At 35.7% G+C, this 20,649-nt stretch overlaps 1 protein-coding gene across 4 annotated transcripts in view; it reads left to right on the forward strand.

Moving 5' to 3' along the window:
* Positions 1–20,649, forward strand: part of WWP1 (WW domain containing E3 ubiquitin protein ligase 1) — a 59,030-nt gene that overhangs the window by 22,220 nt on the left and 16,161 nt on the right. For 2 of the 4 annotated variants that reach the window (XM_041412498.1, XM_041412496.1), the window contains exons 2-10: positions 463–553; positions 4,178–4,316; positions 6,516–6,640; positions 9,397–9,534; positions 9,632–9,698; positions 11,792–11,973; positions 14,973–15,324; positions 16,589–16,684; positions 17,308–17,482. In XM_041412498.1, the coding sequence (XP_041268432.1) occupies positions 484–553; positions 4,178–4,316; positions 6,516–6,640; positions 9,397–9,534; positions 9,632–9,698; positions 11,792–11,973; positions 14,973–15,324; positions 16,589–16,684; positions 17,308–17,482 (1,344 nt within the window). In that variant the 5' untranslated portion in view covers positions 463–483. Of the gene's footprint in view, positions 1–462; positions 554–4,177; positions 4,317–6,515; positions 6,641–9,396; positions 9,535–9,631; positions 9,699–11,791; positions 11,974–14,972; positions 15,325–16,588; positions 16,685–17,307; positions 17,483–20,649 lie in introns of those variants that run through there. The other 2 variants (XM_041412497.1, XM_041412499.1) reach the window with 2 other exon arrangements.

Here is a 20,649-nt window from a genome sequence, read left to right on the forward strand (position 1 = left end):
GTGGCAAATGTAGGGGTAGAATGCAAACGTTTGAATTGCTCTCCTTACTGCTCGAGTGTATTGTTCTGGTGACAGCATGATTTTCAAGCATGTAAATATTTCAAATGTTTTGTTCATTTGAAGTTGTTGGTGCTCAGTTTATCTGAAATCAGACCATAAGGATGTCTTCAAGAGAGAGAATTATTGATATATCACAGCTGAATTTCTATTCTTGCCTTACACAGTTGTTCTCAGCTATGTAAATATATATGTTACTGAAGTGTCTTGGCATCCTTAGAGGTGTAACGTGGGACAAATTTCCAAAGTGTTTGCTTTATTTAGCTGCTGTTATGAAATAATGTGTTCTGCTGTACCTAAGTAATATTTGGTAACTTCTTGATTAGTTGAACATTTTATTTAATAGCTGTAGCTGACATGCAGAGATAAGTACTTTTTAATAAGCTATCTGTTTGCTTTTTTTAGGCTGAAGCCTAAACCTCTGACATGGCCACAGCCTCACCAAGATCTGATACAAGTCACAGCTGTAATGGAAGATTACAGATGCAAGTAACAGGCAAGTAGAAATTTTTACAGGAAAGCATATGTATTTTACAAAGACAATCCTGAAAGTGAGTGTTAAAATGAGCTAGTTAATATCTTAATTAATGATATGAACGTTACAGTTAATAATGTGACTATAATATATGTAGATGATTTGAGGCTAAATAGAGATTATACAGTGAGTTGCATGATAGGGTTTAATAAATCTTCAAAATAGTAAAAAAAAGGTATTCTGTACAACAGTACAGACAATTGCAAGAAATTTTACTTGGGAACAAGTGGTTAATGACGTGTATTCTGAAGAGGGAACACATATTTCTGAAATTCTAGAAAAAGGTTGGTGGTTGTAGTGAACCCCCAGCTGAAAATGGGTACAATGTTTTAGTGAAGGTGGGGAACTGGAGGAGATCACAAAATTTGCTAGCCCTTCAGAAGATTCAGTTCTTTCGTTACATATCAGGTAAGCCACAGGTTAGACTTAACAGATATATGGAATAATTTAGGTTGGAAGGGACCTTTGGTGATTTCCTAGTCCACTCTTCTGACGAAGGCAGGGCTACCTTTGAAGTTGGATCAGGTTGCTCATTATGTTGTCCAGCTGAATTTTCAGTATTTCAAAGCCTGTAGATTACCAGCTTTCCTTGTGATAAGCCATGTCACTTGGAATGCTTTTCCTTCTATCCTGTTGCATTTTGCTGTGTTGTCTCTTTCTTCCTTTTGCTCTGCTAGTTGTCATAGTTTGAGGCAGAAGTAAGCCATCCTAGTATCCGTGGATATTTCCAGAAAACAGTCCTGGAAATTTCTGATTGTGCTGGGGACACTTTCTCAATAGATGTTGAACAGGCCAAGTAGATGATGCATTTTGCTACTGATGGACAAGGACTGGTCAAAAATGTGACAGTTGTTGTCAGTCTTAGCTACTCTCTCTGTGGGATGGCAGAACAGAACTGAGGCTTCCTGGTAGTCTGAAGATAAGCAAAGTGCATTTAAGTAAACAAGTTTGATAGCTAGTGTTACAGCAGTTAAAAGTAAAAATGCTAACCAGCACATAGGTAAGATATTGTACATAAATACACCTACTGTAAATATATATATGTGTGTGTGTATTTATGTGTATAAGTATTATCTTACCATTGATAACTAACTTGAGCTTTCCAGAGATTTTAAGAAATCTGGGAATGCTGAAGTAAAAATTGATGCATGGCTAGGAATATATTAAGGCTATCCTGAACAAAATTTGGGAAAAACATGAGTAAGATACCATGTCTTAATAAAGGCTGCATCTAAAGAAAGATGCATCTTGCTGGATGATCCAAAGATGGCCAGGTTATCTGAGAAAAAATATATTGTTGAAGAGTCCCCCAAATGGATATTTTATGAAATTAGATAAGAGAGGAGCCTCAAAAATTATTAACCTTATGTAAGGAGCACATTACTCAATAATGTGATGAATCATCAAAACTGGCAATGACTAACAGCAGAGATGGAGCCACCTGTAGATTGAATGTATATATATATATATATAACTGTAAACTGACTTACACAAATGACCCTTAATTTCAGATTTGTGTCTACAGAAATGGTAATTTTTTATCTTGTGCTGAGCTCCTCCTTATGTAAATAGTCTTATATTTTCTGGTGCTGGGACTTCTTTTGACTCCAGGAAATCTGGGTCAGGACTCGAATGGGAAGAAGTCTTTACAACATTTGTGATTAGTTTTCTGAAGATTTAATTCTCTAAACCTCGTCTTGCAGGATCACAGGAATGATTGCCAGTGGCATTCCCAGTAGTGGGAGGCAGAGGAGTGTGGGACTGTTGTGTTTCTGACCTACACTGCATATTTATGTGCAGTTTTGTTTATATTGCTGTAGAAGCTATAATTATTTCAAGAACTATACTTAAAAAGCACTTTTATAAGGGCAGCAAGTATCTTAGACTCATTTTGCAAACAAGGAATTCGTATGGAGTGGTGACTTGTTTGAGTTTGGACAGATACAACATGTTGTAGACATGCTTTGCTATCAGTACTTTTTCAAACATTCTTGGTGAGATCTTCTCTTGTTAGTTCTTTTGGAAGTCTTTTGGAAGCTGGTGTTATTACTTATTCATGGTTTTTTTAGAAGAACCAAAAGATGATCATGGTCTCCTTTTATGTTTGGGGACTCAAAACATAATAACAAAACATAGTCAGATAAAAGAGGGGAAATTAAGAGGAAGCTTGAATATCATTACTAAATACCTGTGTTTTAATAAATGTATTTTCCTTTGAAAAGCAAATTGTGGAGGAAAACATGGAAGTAGTAGAGGTTGTCAAAGCTTAAAAATATATCATGATTTCAGAAGAAAAAATATGACTTGTATGTGGAATTGCAGTTTTAGTTTTCTACAATCCAGCTTTCATCATTATCAGGGCTGCAGTTGCCTTTTATAACCCATGATACATTACTAAGACTGGGTGTTTCAAATGTGAGGAAGTTAAGTTTGCACCTTTTATTTGAAACAAGTAAAAGTCCATGGCTAGTGCCTTTAGAACCTTGGATGGTTGCATCCCACTAACTTTTAACTGACTAATGTATACATCTCAGAATACTGCAATCCAGAAATATGTCTCCCTTTCAGTTTTACTAAACTTCCATGTTGGGTTAGCAAGTACCATAAAGGAATGGAACAGGGAAGAATTATTTCCAAATGGCTGAAAATACTCAGCCTTGTTTTATTTTGCAAGTAGGGGGAACAAGAACCACACTGAAGCAAGGGAGGAGTTAGAGAAAAGGCAGAGCCAGCAGGTAAATATAGTTGAAAGTCCATTCTTGTGGTCTTTTCAAGACACCATCTGCCTGAAATAGAATTTAAAATCTTGGCAGTTAGGCTGCTATTGGTTTTCATAGTGACTTTCTCAGCTGGGCATGGAAGAGGGAGAACAGATTTATGTTCGGGAGCACAGAGGAACTGACCACTGATTTGAGGTGAAAATAGCTTCTTTGGTCAGTGGTGTTTCTTAATTTTTGAATATTTACCTGAAACCTTTGAGTTCATCTGCAAAGCTGTTTAAATAGGGGAAATTTAAGAGTAGCTTTCTTAATTGTGACAAACTGATTTGTAAACCCACAAATTCAACCATGCAGGAATACAGGCAAAGAAATTAAGCTCTGTATACAGCCTTTGCTATAGAGGGACATTTTGAAATATGCATGAACTGCATCGCCTTTCATAACAACATATAACTAAAAAATAAAGTCTGTCTGATACCCCCTCAGATGCATCATCAGATGTATCATACTTAGGCATTTTTCAGTTAAGGCAAGAATAGGGAGAACAATAAGAAAGTAACCTACGTTATTTCCAGTGTTTATCCCTAAAATAATTTTGCTGTCTCTACAACCAGTCCTGCCAGTATGTGGGGAAAAGAGTATATGACACTTGGTGTCAACTATCTGACAAAGTAGCTTTTGAAAATAAAAGCTACTAATAAAATAAAATGGTAATTTTTTGCATTGACTTCTTTCTGTTCAGCAGAAGTAGAGTAGGTGAGGAAAAACATTGCCTGGCAAAGTATTTCATACAGTGTGTAGGCAGGACATTTTCTGTTTTTCAGCAACAGTATGTTGTTATAGATAAAGCAATGTATTTTATTAGTTTCTAGTGCCAAACTGAAACGGAAAAAGAATTGGTTTGGAACAACTTTCTACACGGAATTAACTGCAGATGGAGAAATTAAGAAAACAGCAAAATCAAGTAGTTCTTCAAATCCCAAATGGGATGAGCAGCTGACAGTGTAAGTAGATTTTTTGGTTGTTTGATACTATTTATTAGACAGACATTTCAGGCAAATATTTACTAAGCTTGGCTGCCTACATAGTTTGCTCTGGCTGTTGATGTCTAAATGCAGACGTAAGTGGGTATTTATCTCAAATGATTTTTCTTCTGAATGCTTACAATGTTTTGAGAATATTTTTTTCCTACAGAGTGTGTTACTTACATACAGTGGCACTATGTGATATAGTCTTGGTATTTGTTAGCACTTTGTTTAGCATACATTGCTAAGAAAGACTTACTAATTGTAACCATGTAATTCTCAACTTTAGAAAGAAAAAAGTCTCAAGTGGATAAGTAATAGTTATGTAAGGTCACTTCTTCGTTTGAATTTCTCAGTGAAGGGATATGCACATAAAATCTGCAGTTAATTCACACCTTACCCTGATATTTGACCATTTTAATCTTGTGGTTTAGTTGGTTTAACTCTGCTAGGGGTGTAGATATACCTGAATAGGACTCCATGAAGAGCTGGCAGTCATGCACTTGGTCAGAATGCTTTATTCACAAGCAAGATTGTATTGGTTCAGACTTGGGTCTGGGAACAGCATAGCTCCTATCAAGTGGTGTTGAGCCTGGGCCAGTACATTTCACAGCATCTGACATGTCTGTGTGCAATAGCCCTCTTTGTTAGCAGTAGAAGCTATGCTAGATTCCAGTAAGTGCTGGAGAGAGGGGAGTGGTAAATCTTTGGGGAACTTTTTGCTTCCAGACCTGGTCAGAAGCAAGTAGGTATTCCTGTGCCTCATTTCTTGGTATTTCAGGTTTAGTGAACTTATTAGTCCTTTACAGTGTTGCAAAAGAGAATAACATAGTCTTGGACCTGAGGATGATTTCCAGAATCAAGAACTAGAACAACTACAGAGCTATCAGTATATTCACAGGGACCTGAGTTTCTCTTGAGGGGGCAGGTTTGATTTGTCAAGATTTGGTGATCTGATAGAAATGAGGTAAATTGCAATGCGTAGTAATGGCAGACTCATTTCATAATGAGTATTGCTTACTTAGGGTCTTACCCTTATATGTATTTTTAAGGTACTGGCCCCCTCTTCCTCTGGCTATTGGAATGGTGTTTGAAGTTAAGTGACCTCTCTGGCTTACCAAATTCCCCTCGCTTCTATGGGTCAGCAATATATATTGGTGTGTGTAGGTGTTGGGGATTTTTTCCTTTGCTTTGTCGAGCTGCTCTGTTACTAAGACCTCCCTTAGAAGGCAGCCTTTTCAAAATGCAAAAATATATCTGCTTCTGTTTCAGCAGAAATTATCCACCGTGTCCAATATGTTCAAATGACTGTAGAGTTAGTCCTGTTGTTTTTATTATTATTCTCATCATTGCTGATACAACTTTCTGTATATATTAGGTCAATGCTGATGGATATGTGGCCTTTGACTTTTTGCAATGCAGTGCTTCTACTCCTGTTTTTCACAGCCAGGACCATCTTTGCAGTACTAGACCCTGTGTTACAAAACTTACTCTCCAGGACCTAGCATAGCTTGAGCAGGGGAGAGATCAGTGCCAAAGCTTGTCATAATATTACTGCAATTGGGTCCTTTACCTTCTGCTTCCCTCCAGTTTTTACTTTAGCGTCATCATTTGAATTTTTCCCTCTGATTTCTGTGAGTATGCCTTATGGTTTTATATATATTTGTGGATTCACAAAAAATGTTTGTCAACACTTCCAGGCAGGCTGGTACCTGTTGAGTGGGCTCTTGCTTGAAAATAGATGCTTCGTGGCTTTTTTCCTTTTTGAAAAATATTTAGTATTTTTCTTTTCAGCGACCGACAAATATACTTCCCACCTTTTTCTCCACATTAAATATTGCAAGTTTTTAGCTAGAACTCTGGAGGAATAGGGGAAATAAGCCTTTCATAATTCAAGATTTGTTTTATGTATGTCTGAGATTTGAGCTGAGTGTAGGTTCTTCTGATACTTCTCAAATTCCACAGGCTATCATAATAATGTACTTTAAGTTTCATCCTAAGTGTAGTTATCATAGTGTTTGCAGTTCTTAGTTAAAAATTTCCCCTTGCAATACAATACTGCACTTCATTAGTATCAAGAAATACAATGAAAAAGTGAATAAAGTTCAAATACTCCTAATAACAAGAATGAATTCTTAAAAATCTGTATATATTTTTTAAAATGTATTTTTTATGCAGGCATGTGACTCCACAGACTACGCTGGAATTTAGAGTGTGGAGCCATCACACTTTAAAAGCAGATGCTTTATTAGGAAGAGCCACTGTAGACTTGAGACAAGCTTTGGAAGCACACAATAGAAAATGTAAGTTATCATGAAAGATATTTTGAATAAAGTAAAATTATTATTACTAATCTATATATCAAACTGGCAACCAGACTACTAACTAGACATGTAATTACAACTGATTTTCAGTTGATATCTTTACTTGTCTCTTCTAGAGATGTCTGTGCTGTTGAGAGCATTTTAAATGTAACAATGGGATATAATACTTCTGAAACAAACAGTAGAGTATTAGTTGCTGAAAGTAAAAGCAGAAGTGATTAAATATAATGTTTTATAGTAAACTAGTAACCAGTTTGATAGAGGATCTGTTTTAGATTTGGTAACAAAAAAAAAATTAACTTTCAGAAAATCTGTGTAATTTTTCATGTTTTCCTTCTCTGGAGTCACTAATAGAAATGCTGGATATTTGTTCCTCATAATTTAGCTGCCCAGAGAGCAATAGAAAACATTGATTAATGAAACAATTATGATCTTTTTTTTAGTGCATTAGAGATTGATTTTTCCATGTAACTTCTAATATTAAATATTTTTAATGGAGTATATCTGATTTCCTTTTCAAAATTTTTTTTTCTTTATTACAAGACGGTGAATCCACACTTTAAATTCCACTCCAGGTTGACAGTAGAATTCCAGCTAAACCAGTGTTAACCTTTTGCACAAGTTATATTTATACATAAACCTGAGGTGACTGTTTAGAACAGTGGGGGGAAAGGAGAGCCAAAAAGAAAAAAAAGCTAAGTTTTTCTGATTCTTACAGAAAATTGAAACAGTGGATCTTCGTTAACAGTATTATAATGATTCAGCAGTAAATTTCATAATTAGGCAGAAAATTTTCTTATATGTAATAAAACTAGGTTATAATAATATTAGCCACAAAAAAAGTATTTCTAAATACTTTCTACAAATTTCTAACAAAATTTCTAACAAATTTCTGACAAAATATTTAACATTTTATTACTGTAGATCCAGGGGAGGTAGGATCTAGCAACTTGACAAATTCTTTTAGGGAATGGTTGACTGAGTTTGCTGTACATTGCACCAAAAGTAATTTATGTGCAGTGTTTCTTATTTGGGCAAGTCAATCATTAGACACTGACTGGATTATCTAAGAATTCACTGGTAGAATAATCTGATTGGTATCCTTCATTCATTTAGTTATTGATACCTATTCTAAAATGAAGCACTTGAAAGGTTCTTTGCTGATGAATATGGAATGGGAAGTCCTCTAAATGCAGAAACGTTATAATTAATTTAGTTACTTTTTCTGCTAAACACCACGACTATTAAATTGCTGCCCACACACCTCCCGGTTTTCTTGCCAGCTCAATTAAGCTGCAGCCAACAGTTGGAACAACTGGTTTAGGAAGATAACCTATCAAAACAGCAGAAGTTAAACCAACCGCCCTTTGCAAAAATTAAAAAATGTGTTAGTGAAACAATTCAGTGGTAGGTTAGTTTCTTCTCTTCTTTGAGATAGTACTTTTTTCCAAAAGGCATATTGCTAAAACAGTAATCCTGTAGATTTAAGAGCTTTGTGCTTGCTGAAGAGAGTTGAAGTTCCTTAAAATCCATTGTAGCGCAGCAGTGTGTGTGTGCTGTAACTGCTGCCCAACTACGCTGTCACACCTGCTCTTTCAAGTAATAGCTTGGGGGTATCTGGCAGTAGGTTATGGCAGCCTCCCCTGTTTTCATGTTTATTGTTCACTTACGATGCAGGCTAAGAATGAAAAAAAATGGAGAAGGTAGTTTAATACATAGAAGGACCTAGTTTAAATTTAACTTGGAATGCTATCATATGGAGGGAAATATGATGGCATGTCTTTAAAAACTAATCTTTTAATCTGAGAGCGCAAATACTAAAAGGTCTCAACCATTTTAACATGATTAATGTGAACTCCTAGCTGACTGTGTTTGGATTTATGACATGTAGCTTTAACAATTGCACTTGTAGCAGTTGATTTAGAGAGAATTACATTGCATCCCCAGCATGTTTTACCTCTGGATTATATATGTCTCTCTACAAATGTGTATATTGCTTGTCAGTCAGATTGAATTATTTTACTGCACCATCAGTTATCTCAAATTTTCTTTTGGTGAAAATAGTATCTGATTTAACTTTTGGTTACCTGAGGCATCCTCTCTTACTGTTTAATCCTTGGAGTTGCAATCTATGAAAATGCTAGTAAGGATTCATTAAAAATAGTTGTAAAATTGAGGGAGGACTCTATGCAGTCTTTGCATTTACTTCTTCCTCAAAGAGATGTTCTTTTCAGTGGTCTTTTAGAATGTGTTTTGAAAGGTGCTATGAGAAATTAGTATAGGCTCTAGTTGTAAAATGAGGGGTTCCCAGTGACTTTTTAATATTTGGATGTGTGGTTCAGAAGTTGTTTGACTTTAGGCCATCACATGTTATGTAAGTAGTGCATAATTTCCAAAGGGCTTAATGGAAATGGCAGACCTAGGAAATCATTAACCAGAAAGTATTGAATCCACATGGATTCTTCAGCATACCTATAGAATATACTATGTAAATAGACAGTCCTTTTTTAAAATCAAGTGTGCATGTACACGCAGCAGATATAAATATACATACAATACAGCTCCATAGTGATTTCTGCTTTGATTTGAAAATCTCTGATGTTCAGTTTTATAGAACCAAATGCATATATCACATTTGTGTGTTGGTCTCTTTTGATATTATTTAGAATTTAATTTTTCCTTTATCCCTTCTTTCCTTCTTGTACCCTACTCACCCCATTTTCCTCCATTTTTAGTGGAGAAGGTGAAAGAACAACTGAAACTCTCTTTGGAAAACAAGAGTGGCATGGTGCAAACAGGTGAACTGACTGTTGTGCTAGATGGTTTGGTTGTTGAACAAGAATCTCTTACAAATCTCAGTTCATCAGCAACCAGTAAGTTAAAATAATTAAATCAGATGATAATATTTAGATTAAGATTTCAAACAGATATAATAGAATATTTCTGTTGAATTTGTTTCTTACTGTTCAGTAGAAGTTCAGCAAAATGGCGAGGCTGTACATGAAAGCAGAGATGCTTCAGCAAGAAGTTCATCCAGGTTGGAATTTATTTTTGTGTTTTATGCAATATGAAGTGTATCAGCAAATTTATCAGTTGAAATGTTTGGGTTATTTGTATTTTGGTGGGTTTATTGTTGTATTTTTTAATGGTTTTGAGGATGAGCTATTTTAGCTGTTGAGGTCTAAATTATGTTGCCACAGGTTTTAGAAACCTTATTTGGATAATTATATAGTTTAGTTCAACTGATTTGGAAATCTATGGAAATACTGCAGCAGAAATTAGGGGAGCAGTGGCTCAGTGTATTTTTATGTACTTACTCAATTTATTTTCTTTTGCTGCTTAAGAACCATTTCTATTAATGTCTACCAGCCTTTTGCAATGTAGCACCTGAACGGAAGGAAGAGGAGAAAAAAGGCCTGAATTACTTCCTCCTCAGCCTTTTTAAGGTCATAATCAGGAACTTAAGAGACTTGTATTGAGTTTCACAAGCAGTATTTGTAACACTGAGGCTAAGGCCTGTTTCCTCCTGAAGTGGCAAGAAAAAAATATTCAGACCGATTAAGAGCTTAATTCTTGGTTTCTCTACCACTCTAACCCACTCAAGGACTGGTTGGAGAAAAGCAGGAATAGATTTTTTTTGCCCTCTCATCTCTAGTAAGACAAATAGGTCAATTCAGATCAATTTAATGTTTCTGGTCTGCTCAGTTACCTTGTGTGAACCCATTTCTGTTTAAGTTATTGACACTGACTGGACACTAACTAAACATCCAATTCCTATGCATTTGAGTGACAGGCACACATTTGTCCTTGTATGCTTGACTTGATTCTTTTTTTGAATTTGTGGGTGTTTGTCTCTCTTCCCCAGTGGGTGCTCAAGATGATGGAGTGAGAATAAAAAATTGCTTCTGCTTTTTTCTTTTTTGTTAGAAAGATTTGGGACTGCTAAAAGTGATTTGAAACACATCTGCATACCATTTTGAAGCAGTAATAACAATCATTTGTTTTCATTCTGCTATTGTTGCTGGAGATAATGTCTCTTACTGGGATCCTGCTTTTGATGTTGATATTTTAATTTACTGCAGTTTTCCACACAACTATCCAGCTGTTTTGATTTACAGTTTTAAAATTAAGAGATAAAGAAAATATTTAAGGTAGCTTCTCTCCATGTGTTTTGGAGGCAAATTGAGTTTGTAGTCCAGAGCTGAAAAGGGATAATATTTCAATTCTCTGTTTATACTGATCCTTTGGAATTGGGTAAGGTAGCATGGAAATGCTGCTTCTTCCCTTCTTACTCCACAAAGTTGGACTTCTAACTGTTCTGACATTTTTTGTGAGATAAAATAGTGAATAATTTCACTATTTAACCTCTACTCCTTGAGGTGATAAGTAGTTGGCATTGAATTTTCAAAACATGTGTCTCTAGTGGATGGCTTTAAGCATTCTGAAAGAGATTTAAGTAAAAAACCAATGTACTACTGTAAATGAGCAAAACTTTCCATTCACCCTTAAAAAACAAGCCCTTAAAATACATTTATTTCCATGTGACCTTGTAAACACAGAGCTGCCTGTGTGTATTTGTCCTCACAATGCCCGTGCATAAAGAAGCTTCTGCCAATGAGCAGAGAGCTCATCTTGCCAATGCATGGAGAAGCTCATATTATTTTCCTTTTACTGAGGGAGAATTTTGTTGCTTTCTTATGTTATGAGTATTTTTAGTGATATGACTGACAAAACCATTCTTCCTCTTGCTTAATGACAGAAAAAGCTTTCCTCCTCATAGCTGCACTTTGGAAGGGTCCCTAAGGCCATTTTGGAAGATGTAGCAGGTGCATCAGTCTGTTCAATTCAATTCTAATGTGCCATTAAAAGTAAAAGAGAAAGTGAAAATGGAAACTCTTACCCCTTATAAGCATCTGAAATCCTCAAAACCGATTCTTGCCTTTTTCTTAACAGTCAAAGTCAAGTGTGAGACCAAAACAATTATCTAGGCTGCAAACACCATGCTATAAACAGTTGTGAATTTACCAGCATTTGTTTCTGTAGCATGGCTCAGTGTAGCATTTAATTTAGTTGCTAACTGTTTAACATGTTGCTTATAGTAACCTAAAATCATCTTTTATTTTTACCAAGATCTGCTTGTGACATTTCTAATGGGATAGACAATCAAGTACCTTCCAGCTCTGTAATACAGAATACGTCCTGTGTAGAAGCTGTTAATGGAGACAGCACAACATCTCCCGATCATGTTGCAAGCAGACCCAAAAATACTCCAGTACCAAAACCACTCGAAGCTCAGCCTGTCAACAGCACTGGTAAGAATGGGAGAGTTACGGGAACGTGTTCCATGAGGCTTTTTGTCTAATTGTATCTCAAGTTGAGCTACTTTTTCTATAAAATTTTTGTTGGAATTCAAAAGTACTGAAAGGATGTGGCTTGAATTTATAACTTTGTGTGTCCACTTCTGTAAAATTTTTTGCAGTAGATCCATTCTTAAATATATTGAGTTTCACATTTTATCATAAGTTCTTTTCTATGATGAAGGAAGATTAAAGTGTGTTCCATTTTTCTGTCTTGGATGATGAAACCATATTACTGCTTGTCTGGAGGAAAAATCAGTTTTCTTTCACAATTAATTTAAGTAACTATGGTTAAATTTTTCCTGACATTACATAAATATGATTTAGGCAGGGAACTGCTGTGCTCTGAGTCGAGATCTCTTGCAGACTTTCCGTGCCTTCAATTTTTTTTCAAAAATTCCGTTTAAAAAGAGGTAGTTGCAAATACTGAGTTTTGTTTTCCTCTTAAACACAAAACTGTTGATTCTGACTACAGTTCACTTTTGGGTCAGTGAAACTAGTTTTTTGATTTGAAAAAAAGGTTTTTTGATTTTTGTTCTTCTGGCATCTAATAATGACTCTGCTTTGTAAGCCCTTTGTCTTTTCTCAGCTGTTTGGGAGAGGTTACAGTGATAGCAGAGAGAAAAGAAAACCGTAAATAGAAATAGGCAAGTTGTTACTAAGTGGTAGAACAGAGATTGTCAAACTCTCTGTAATAGACTGGAAAATGTTGGGATGGTTGGAAGATAACAAAAAGAATTATGAACTTTAAAAAGTAATAATTAAATTAGGTCTTCTCTGAAGCTTTTCTCTATTTGGAGAACTTTAATTTGATTCCCCTCTCTTTTCAGCTCAAGGCTAGAGGGCATATGTATTATTAAGGCATTGCTCCCTTTTTCTTCAACAGCAGAGAGAGCCATTTGAAATCTTTATTAGGATAGGGTAATTGAAAAATAATTGATTTGTTCAAGTGGTAATATTGATGAGATCATCACTGACCTTGCACTGAGGCATTGATATAGGAGTAATCAACTACTCTGCCACTGGATGAAGATATTTTCAAGGCAAGGCATAAAACAGATCTCTGGCATTTTCTGATGATACTTTTTTCCCTGCTGTTGTGCTTTAGCAGGATTGTAATTTTAAGTGGTGTTGCCAGAATTGCTGTTTTAGGCATAATTGATGAAGTAGTCATCTGATGTAATGTTTTACACATCTGTTTTGCAGATTAACTTACTAATAGAGCAGATGATTTGTTCATTATATTGCTACATTATTTTTTATGTAATTCTATTCACACTTTAGTGTGGATGAGTTGAATTTTTAAAATGGAAGTTGAAATTTCAGTTGGCTTTTTTTTGGTGTAAATTAAGTTTTTGCTAGTATAAGCAGAAATTTGAGGAAACTTGATCAAATTGTTCATAGTTTTAATGTCATGCTGAAACAATATAAAATCTTGTTATGTCTTAATGTAGTTAATTTATTTTGTACCATCTGGAAGCAGTGTGTGTTACCCTGGAAAAGTTTTGTTCAAAAAGTAGTGCCTTTATAGAACTTAAAAATGTCTTGCCTGTAAAATCATTCTTATGCTTATGCATATCAAGAAAATTCATATGGTGCAGCGATAATTCTTTAAGGAAACTGACTTGCTAATTTAAATTCTGATGACAGAATTAAGTGAACTCTTTAAAATAGTGCAACAATATTTTATAGGCAGTAGTGTAGGGTTAAATTTTGCAAATGTGTATCAATAAGGTAAAGGGTATAGAATTAAATTCATTTCAGTCCTTAGCAGGGTAAGGTGATAATGTACTGTAAGGTAAGAAAATTGCTTGAAGCATGTGTTGCATATCCTTAGTTCATAGAAAATTGTTGCAACTCTAAAACAGGTACAAGCTACTAAGTATAAATAGAATTGTCACTGTATGATGTTGATTAGTGCTGCAGAAAATGAAAGTGCTGAATGATGTTTCACTGCTTTTTATAAGGCCTTGACTTTTAATGGGTGTCCTACAGTCTGCTGTACCTGATGTCACTTGTCTAAGTTAGACATGATCTTGATGTGCTGAGAGATGTTCGCTTAAGCTCTGCAGATGATTGGTGTCTTGTTTGCCAAGTGGGCTTGGGACTAATAAAGCCTTCTTAGCATCCTTTGTCTGCTAGATCCATGCCTACTTTAAACCTTTTATGAGATTGTGCTTGCTTCAGTTTGATGGCATTTTTATTGTTCTATAAAAGATAGAATTGATTTACTTTGTAATTCTAAAGTAATAGTCTTCAGTCATTGAACTATGTAAGTTGTGTTAGCCAATGTAGTCTTTATTCTATTTTTATCTATTTTATTTATTTCTATTTTCTAATCTAATCTATTAGATTCTATTTTTATCTATTTTATTTATTTCTTTATTTCCCCTCTTTTGGAGGGGGATTTTTTTTTTCCAAGTTGCACAGGTATAGAGTTAATTGTAGGGTTTGGTACCTCAGCTCTGAAAAAGAAAATAAATTATCTGTAGGAAATGCCTCTTAGTTTTCCAAATCTCATAGAGTAATCTTCTAATGCTTGTTTTCATGTCATACTGATCAAGATTCTTTTTCGAACTTCAATATAAGTTCAGAGTTTTAAAAAAAGGCTGTACAGTTTTGTAGAAAGCAGATGGGTGCTTCTTGCTAATGTAGACTGAGGTACAACATTGAGTTGACCAAGACACGGAGAAACTAATAAATAACTTTATTCATGTATGTATATAAATATATCCCTATGTAACAGGTAAGTCCAGAGAATGGCTTTCAAACTGTAAGTTTTAACTGAAGGCAAGTGTGTTGTGACTTTTTGTCGTCTTAGCCAACAGTGCTGCTTATGGCATACAGGTGCAACTTAAACACATTCCTTTCAAGTCTTTTACTCTGGAAGCTGGTTATTTGAAAAGTAAATCTCATCAGATTCTGATACACAGATGTTATTTCCCATTTCTCAGTTAATGGCGAGTCATCTGCCTCTGCACCCGAAGCTGGCAGTTCCTCTGTCTCCGAGGCTCCGACGGGTTCAGTCGAAGCTCCTGTGTCTTCAGCAGATTGCACTAATGATACAGCAGAACCTCAGTCAGCAACAGAAGCAACTGGTTGTTCTGAAAGCCACACTTCTGCTTTACCTGTTGAGTCTGCTGGACTAGAACCTGCAGCTGCAACAGAGTCTGCTCAGCCTAATGCTCGAAACAGCACAGCAGCAGATGCGGCAAAGCCGAGGGAATCCTCCTCCACACCAAGTGCGTCTGCAGAACCCGTAAGACAGCAGCCTGGCACTGCCAGTACAGAACCTTTGCCACCTGGGTATGTTGTTTTGCTTTAATGCTATCGTTTTGTGTCATCTAAATGTGCATATAAAGAAACAGAAACTTAAATCTATACAGGGATTGTCAAATGCAGGTCAGGTGGCTGAGATGGGGTTATTTCATCTAAAATGGGATTTGTACTGCTGCTATAACTGGCTAGTCTTGTCCCAGAAAGTAACAACTGATAACTGATTTGCTGAGATGGTATTGTGATCTTAACAGACAAACTCTTGAGTGTAACAGATGTGAAGACTTTTCATTTGATATTTTCAAACATATTTTGGCTGTAATTCATTATTCCTTTGTTTCTTAGTAGTAGGGACCAAAGCACAAAGAAGTGAAAATGACTAGTCTATAAATGCTTGTAGGTGCTTGCTCTGTAAGAATGAGTTCAATAATGTTATAGTTAAAAATAAGATTTGATGTGTATGTAGGTATGTGCTAAGAAGAGCTGGAATATTTTAGTTTTATTAGATTGTTAGAAATTGCTTCAGTAGTCTTTAGTAGTAGCAGGCCAGGTGTTCTGCATACATTTTTAGGAACTAATTAAGTGTTTATGTAAGAAAAACAAATATATATCAACTGTGGAGAAGCACTTCACCTTTTCATCTAATGTTTATCCTGGTTTCCTCGACATTTGTACATACTTTTATTGCATCGTGGTAGTTCTCAGCATTATGAAACTTCAGCTGTTGGCCTAGCTCCATCTTCAGTGTAAGATTGTTTTGCAAAACAAAATAATTCCCAGGGATATCAGATACAGAATTCACCAGGACAGGAAATAGAAACACAGAGAAAAAGAGCTAATAGCACAAACTTCAGGTTTACCCTGAAAGATGCTGTTTGTTGGATATAGGGAACAGAGCTTCAAAATGAGAGTAAACACTCTCATTTTTTGAGAGACATGAACTTGGAAATGCAAAGAATGCATCTCTCTAAGCACTTTTGCATTGAGTTTTTTTTAGCATCCAAGCACTGAGCATATAATTAATTGACTTTGTTCTGAACTTAAATATAATAGAAAAATTCTTGTGAATATTGATGTATGCTCATTATGTGCTAAATCCTTTAAAGTCTTTATGGTGATATCATTTAAATAGGAAGTAACTGATCTGTATTCTGGTGTGATTTGTTTTTGATGTTTGAGAATGGGTTTTGGGCCATGGTATTTTTATTCAATGCCAAGGTACTTTTTTGTCTTAATGGGAAGTCCCAAGGAAGTATTTGCATCTTCACTTATGTGCAAGTCTCTTGTCTTGAAGGTGGGAGCAAAGAAAGGATCCTCATGGCAGAACCTATTATGTTGATCACAACACACGAACTACAACATGGGAAAGACCACAGCCCTTACCTCCTGGGTAATGTAGACTTTTTGAATTAAATATTATAAACTTACTATATTTTTGTTTGTTTATATGTTACTGGAAACAAACAGCAGCTCATCAAAACTGTATTCTGTATCATATATTAAGAGATTCTAGCTTTCATTTAGTTATATTAATTACAGCTATTGTTACAGGAATGTTGATACTGGATATGTTACTAGTTTTGATCACTTTTTCAAGTACAGCTATTAAAATAATTTATTCTTCCTTTAAAACTTAAGCATGAAATAATGCATAATTGATCACCTTCATTTAGGTGGCAGCACTAAGTGTAGTGCACTGGTTCCAAACCTCAGATTTCCCAGCAAAGTGTTCTCTGTGAAGTCTGCCAACGTTTCTTGCAGTCACAGGTGTTTGTAAAGTTAAGAATGAGGTGACAGAGAGCTCAGCAGGCAATTGCTTGAAGTCTGTGTATGTTCATTGTGGTTGTTCATGTACCAATTAAGTTGAGGCACTTTTGTGTCCTTTAGAAATTGAAATCATGCCTGTGACTCCAGTAGTTCATTTAAGTACCACCTAGGAATTTGGCATAAAGAGAAAATTGGTTAGTAACGCTACCGAAAGAATGAACTGTTAACATCTGTGTTTCTTGAAAGCTGGGAAAGGAGAGTTGACGATCGTGGGAGAGTTTACTATGTGGACCACAACACCAGGACGACAACGTGGCAGCGACCAACAATGGAGTCAGTGAGGAACTTTGAGCAATGGCAATCGCAAAGGAATCAACTGCAGGGAGCTATGCAACAATTCAACCAACGATACCTCTATTCGGTAAAGTATACAACATTTGAAATCAGTACAGAGGTATAGGTATACTTTTGTTATTGAACTTTAAAGGGATTTTGTAACTATTCAACCATATGTGTTAAAAGACATTTAGCATCAGTAGTTTAGATTCTGATTATTTTGAAAAAAGTTAAAAATCATCCTTTTATTGGATGAAAGTCAGTATTTTCAGGCAGAAAGTACTCCCTTCTGATTTTTTTTCCTGACATCAGCTTTGTATACTGCATTTTACATAACATCTTTAATGCTAGCAGTAAGAGGTGCAACTAAAACTGTCCCTTAAACTGAAAAGGAATGTAAATGCTGTTAGGGGTAATTTTGAGCATTAAATAACCTTAAAAACTGTTTAGGTGACTAGAATTTCTTCACTAATACAAGTAGCAATTCTTTTACTTTGAAGGTTATACATCTGGTTCAGCTCTGGAATTTCCTACGTGGTTTTCCATTTCTCTCACATGGTTGCTAACTTCTGCCTGAAGAAAATATGATCAGCTTCATAGAGAATGTTTCTTGAGTCAGATTTTCCCATCTGTGACTGGATAAGTAAAGTAGTTGTTTCTTCAGAGTTAAGGATGATGGTGCTTGTGTATCACTGTCACTATAAACACTTTAAGAATTGCGTTTGACTTCTTAAAAAAATTATCTGAACCCAGAAACTTTGTAAGTGATATGCAGAAAAGCTGGAATGTTTTAAAGACTAAACCTTTGAAGTACAAGTCTAAAACAGCTTCATTGGAATAGGACTCTCTGCACCTGCAGACCTAAGTTGAAATTTTATGGGCTTTATTCACACACCCTTCTGAAGTAAAGGATGCTGCAGTACTACATTTTAAAATTCTCAGCCTCTCAATATGGAATTAGACATTATATCTTGTCACTAGCAATAGCAGAAACATGCATCACCACTAATTTTCTGAACTCCCAGGGCTGTGCATCAAATTCAATTTGTTTTATGCAATTAGAGAAAAGTAGAATGGTCAAGGATAGAAGGAACCTCTTAAGGTTATTTGGTCCAGTGTCCCTCCTCAGGAAAGGCCAGCCATCCAGGACTGATTTCTTGTAAACATCTCCAAGGATGGAGACTCCACAAGTCTCTTGGAAACCTGTGCCAGTGCTTGGTCACCCTCCCAGTAAAAAGTGTTTCCTGATGTTCAGAGGGAAGCCCCTGTGTTTCAGTGTGTGCCATTGCCTCTGGTCTTGCCACTGTGAACCAGTGGAAAAAGCCTGGCTCCATCCTTTTTCCACCCTCCTTCATGTATTTAAATACACTGGTAACTTCTAATCCAAATTCAAGAATCACAGCTGAAGCACACTGAGCCAAAAACTCTTGCTTGGCCAACTTTGTGTATTTGTGTACTACTTTGATCAGTTGCATAATACATCTGAGAAAACTCTCACTTTTCCGAGGCCAAGATTTTTTTTTTTGGGCTAGATTTATCCTTCAGTGAACAATATATTTTTAAAATTAAATTATGCTACTTCCTTCCTTAAAGGATAACCCTTACTGAAAACCACAGACCCTTAAAATGTCTCATCGACCTTAGAATCAATAGATGAGGATTTGTTAGTGAGACAGAATATACCAGAAGGAAGAAAAAAGAAAACTTGACTGCTTGCATCTCTTTAGAATTCTGTTTTCTAACTATTATATCTGTTGCATGGGTAGAACTCACAGTTTATTGAGGGGGAAAATGGGCATCATATTGAAGAAAGAGTGGTGTTTTCCTTTTTTACTTTAGTGTGCTTCTGTATACTTTCCTTCTAGAATAGTTAAGGTCAAACTATAGCTACCTTTTCATGCTTTGTTGACATACCAGGACTCTGCCTATATAGCAGTTTAAGTGAGACTGTCTTTTATTTTTTGGAAAAAAGTAGATGAATACTTTCAGTTAGAGAATGTTTCAATTACCTTGAGTGGTCATAGCTAAACTATGTAAAGAAAGAAAAGTCCGTGGGATATGGTTATTTGAATTACTTTAATTTCTACCTGGATTAATTTATCGTAGTTGTTTTGGAAGTGAATCTGCCTGGTCTTTCAGTGTGTTCTGTTAAATATACAGCTCTGTGTGGCCAGGAGCCACACACAAATCCTCAGACTCATTAAGAAGGTTGGAAATATCTGAACTGTGCCACCATTCAGTTCTTTGGCAGGCAGCTTTTTCCTTTCATGCACTATTCTTTTACAGTCACCACAGAGAAGTCTTTGGTTAGAGGATTATTGTGATTGTGTGGTCTCCTAAAGCAGAAAAGACTAACTGCATTTGCTGTTGAAATAATGGTAAATTCTCTGTTCACATGTAGTAGCCGGTGGCTGGAGCAAGTACACAGCTTGATTTTGAGTGTAACTAATGCATTTCCTTCTGATCCTTGATCTATTTCTCCTTCAGAGAAAAAATATAGATTTGTTTTGCCTGAACTTGCTCCTGTAAACTCTTATTTGATACTTTTGTATTGCAAATGCTATATAAAGGAGTATTAGTTCCTAAGACACTCTTTGGAAAACACAGCTTGGTCCCCTATATCAAAATTCCATTCTTCCTAAAAGTTAGCGTCCACAAATTTTTAGGGGTGGATGCTTCTAATTATAAATCAGAGCATGGATCCTATAGTCTGTGGGATTTCTGCCTTTTATTTTTATTTTTTCCATGCTTTGTATTTTTGATAGGTACTTATGGACTTCTGCAAGATTAGTGTATATTATGAGCTTAGCATGTGTTTACATAATAATGTAATCTGGGTTTTTTCCCCTTCTAACCTTACTGTATGTCGAAATAATTTTATCCATCCACAAAAGAATGCAGCTGCATTTTAAAAAAATGACAGTGTTTGAAAATAGCCAAACATCCAGGGAAGTTATTGTGTATTGAGGAAGTAAAACCCCCTATGTTGGCAGCAGTGACTGTGCTTGGAAATGTTTATTATGGTAAAACGTGTTCCTAAGCAAGAACTTAGTGCTTATCTGCTGATCCATGCTTCCTCAAAACTTGCATGAACTGCACCTCTTTGTATGAGCACTCAAGTTTGCTGTAGGAAGGGAAAGGGAGGGTACATTGCATTGAAAACAAGTGTGGAAAGCCTATCTTATTATCATATAATCTAAGTTTCTTTGCAAAACCAGATTAAAAATGGCATGATGGGGTTTTTTTTGCAGA

Source organism: Onychostruthus taczanowskii, unplaced genomic scaffold (assembly GCF_017590055.1).
Source record: "Onychostruthus taczanowskii isolate IOZ18803 unplaced genomic scaffold, ASM1759005v1 scaffold4, whole genome shotgun sequence".
Classification (NCBI taxonomy): domain Eukaryota; kingdom Metazoa; phylum Chordata; class Aves; order Passeriformes; family Passeridae; genus Onychostruthus; species Onychostruthus taczanowskii.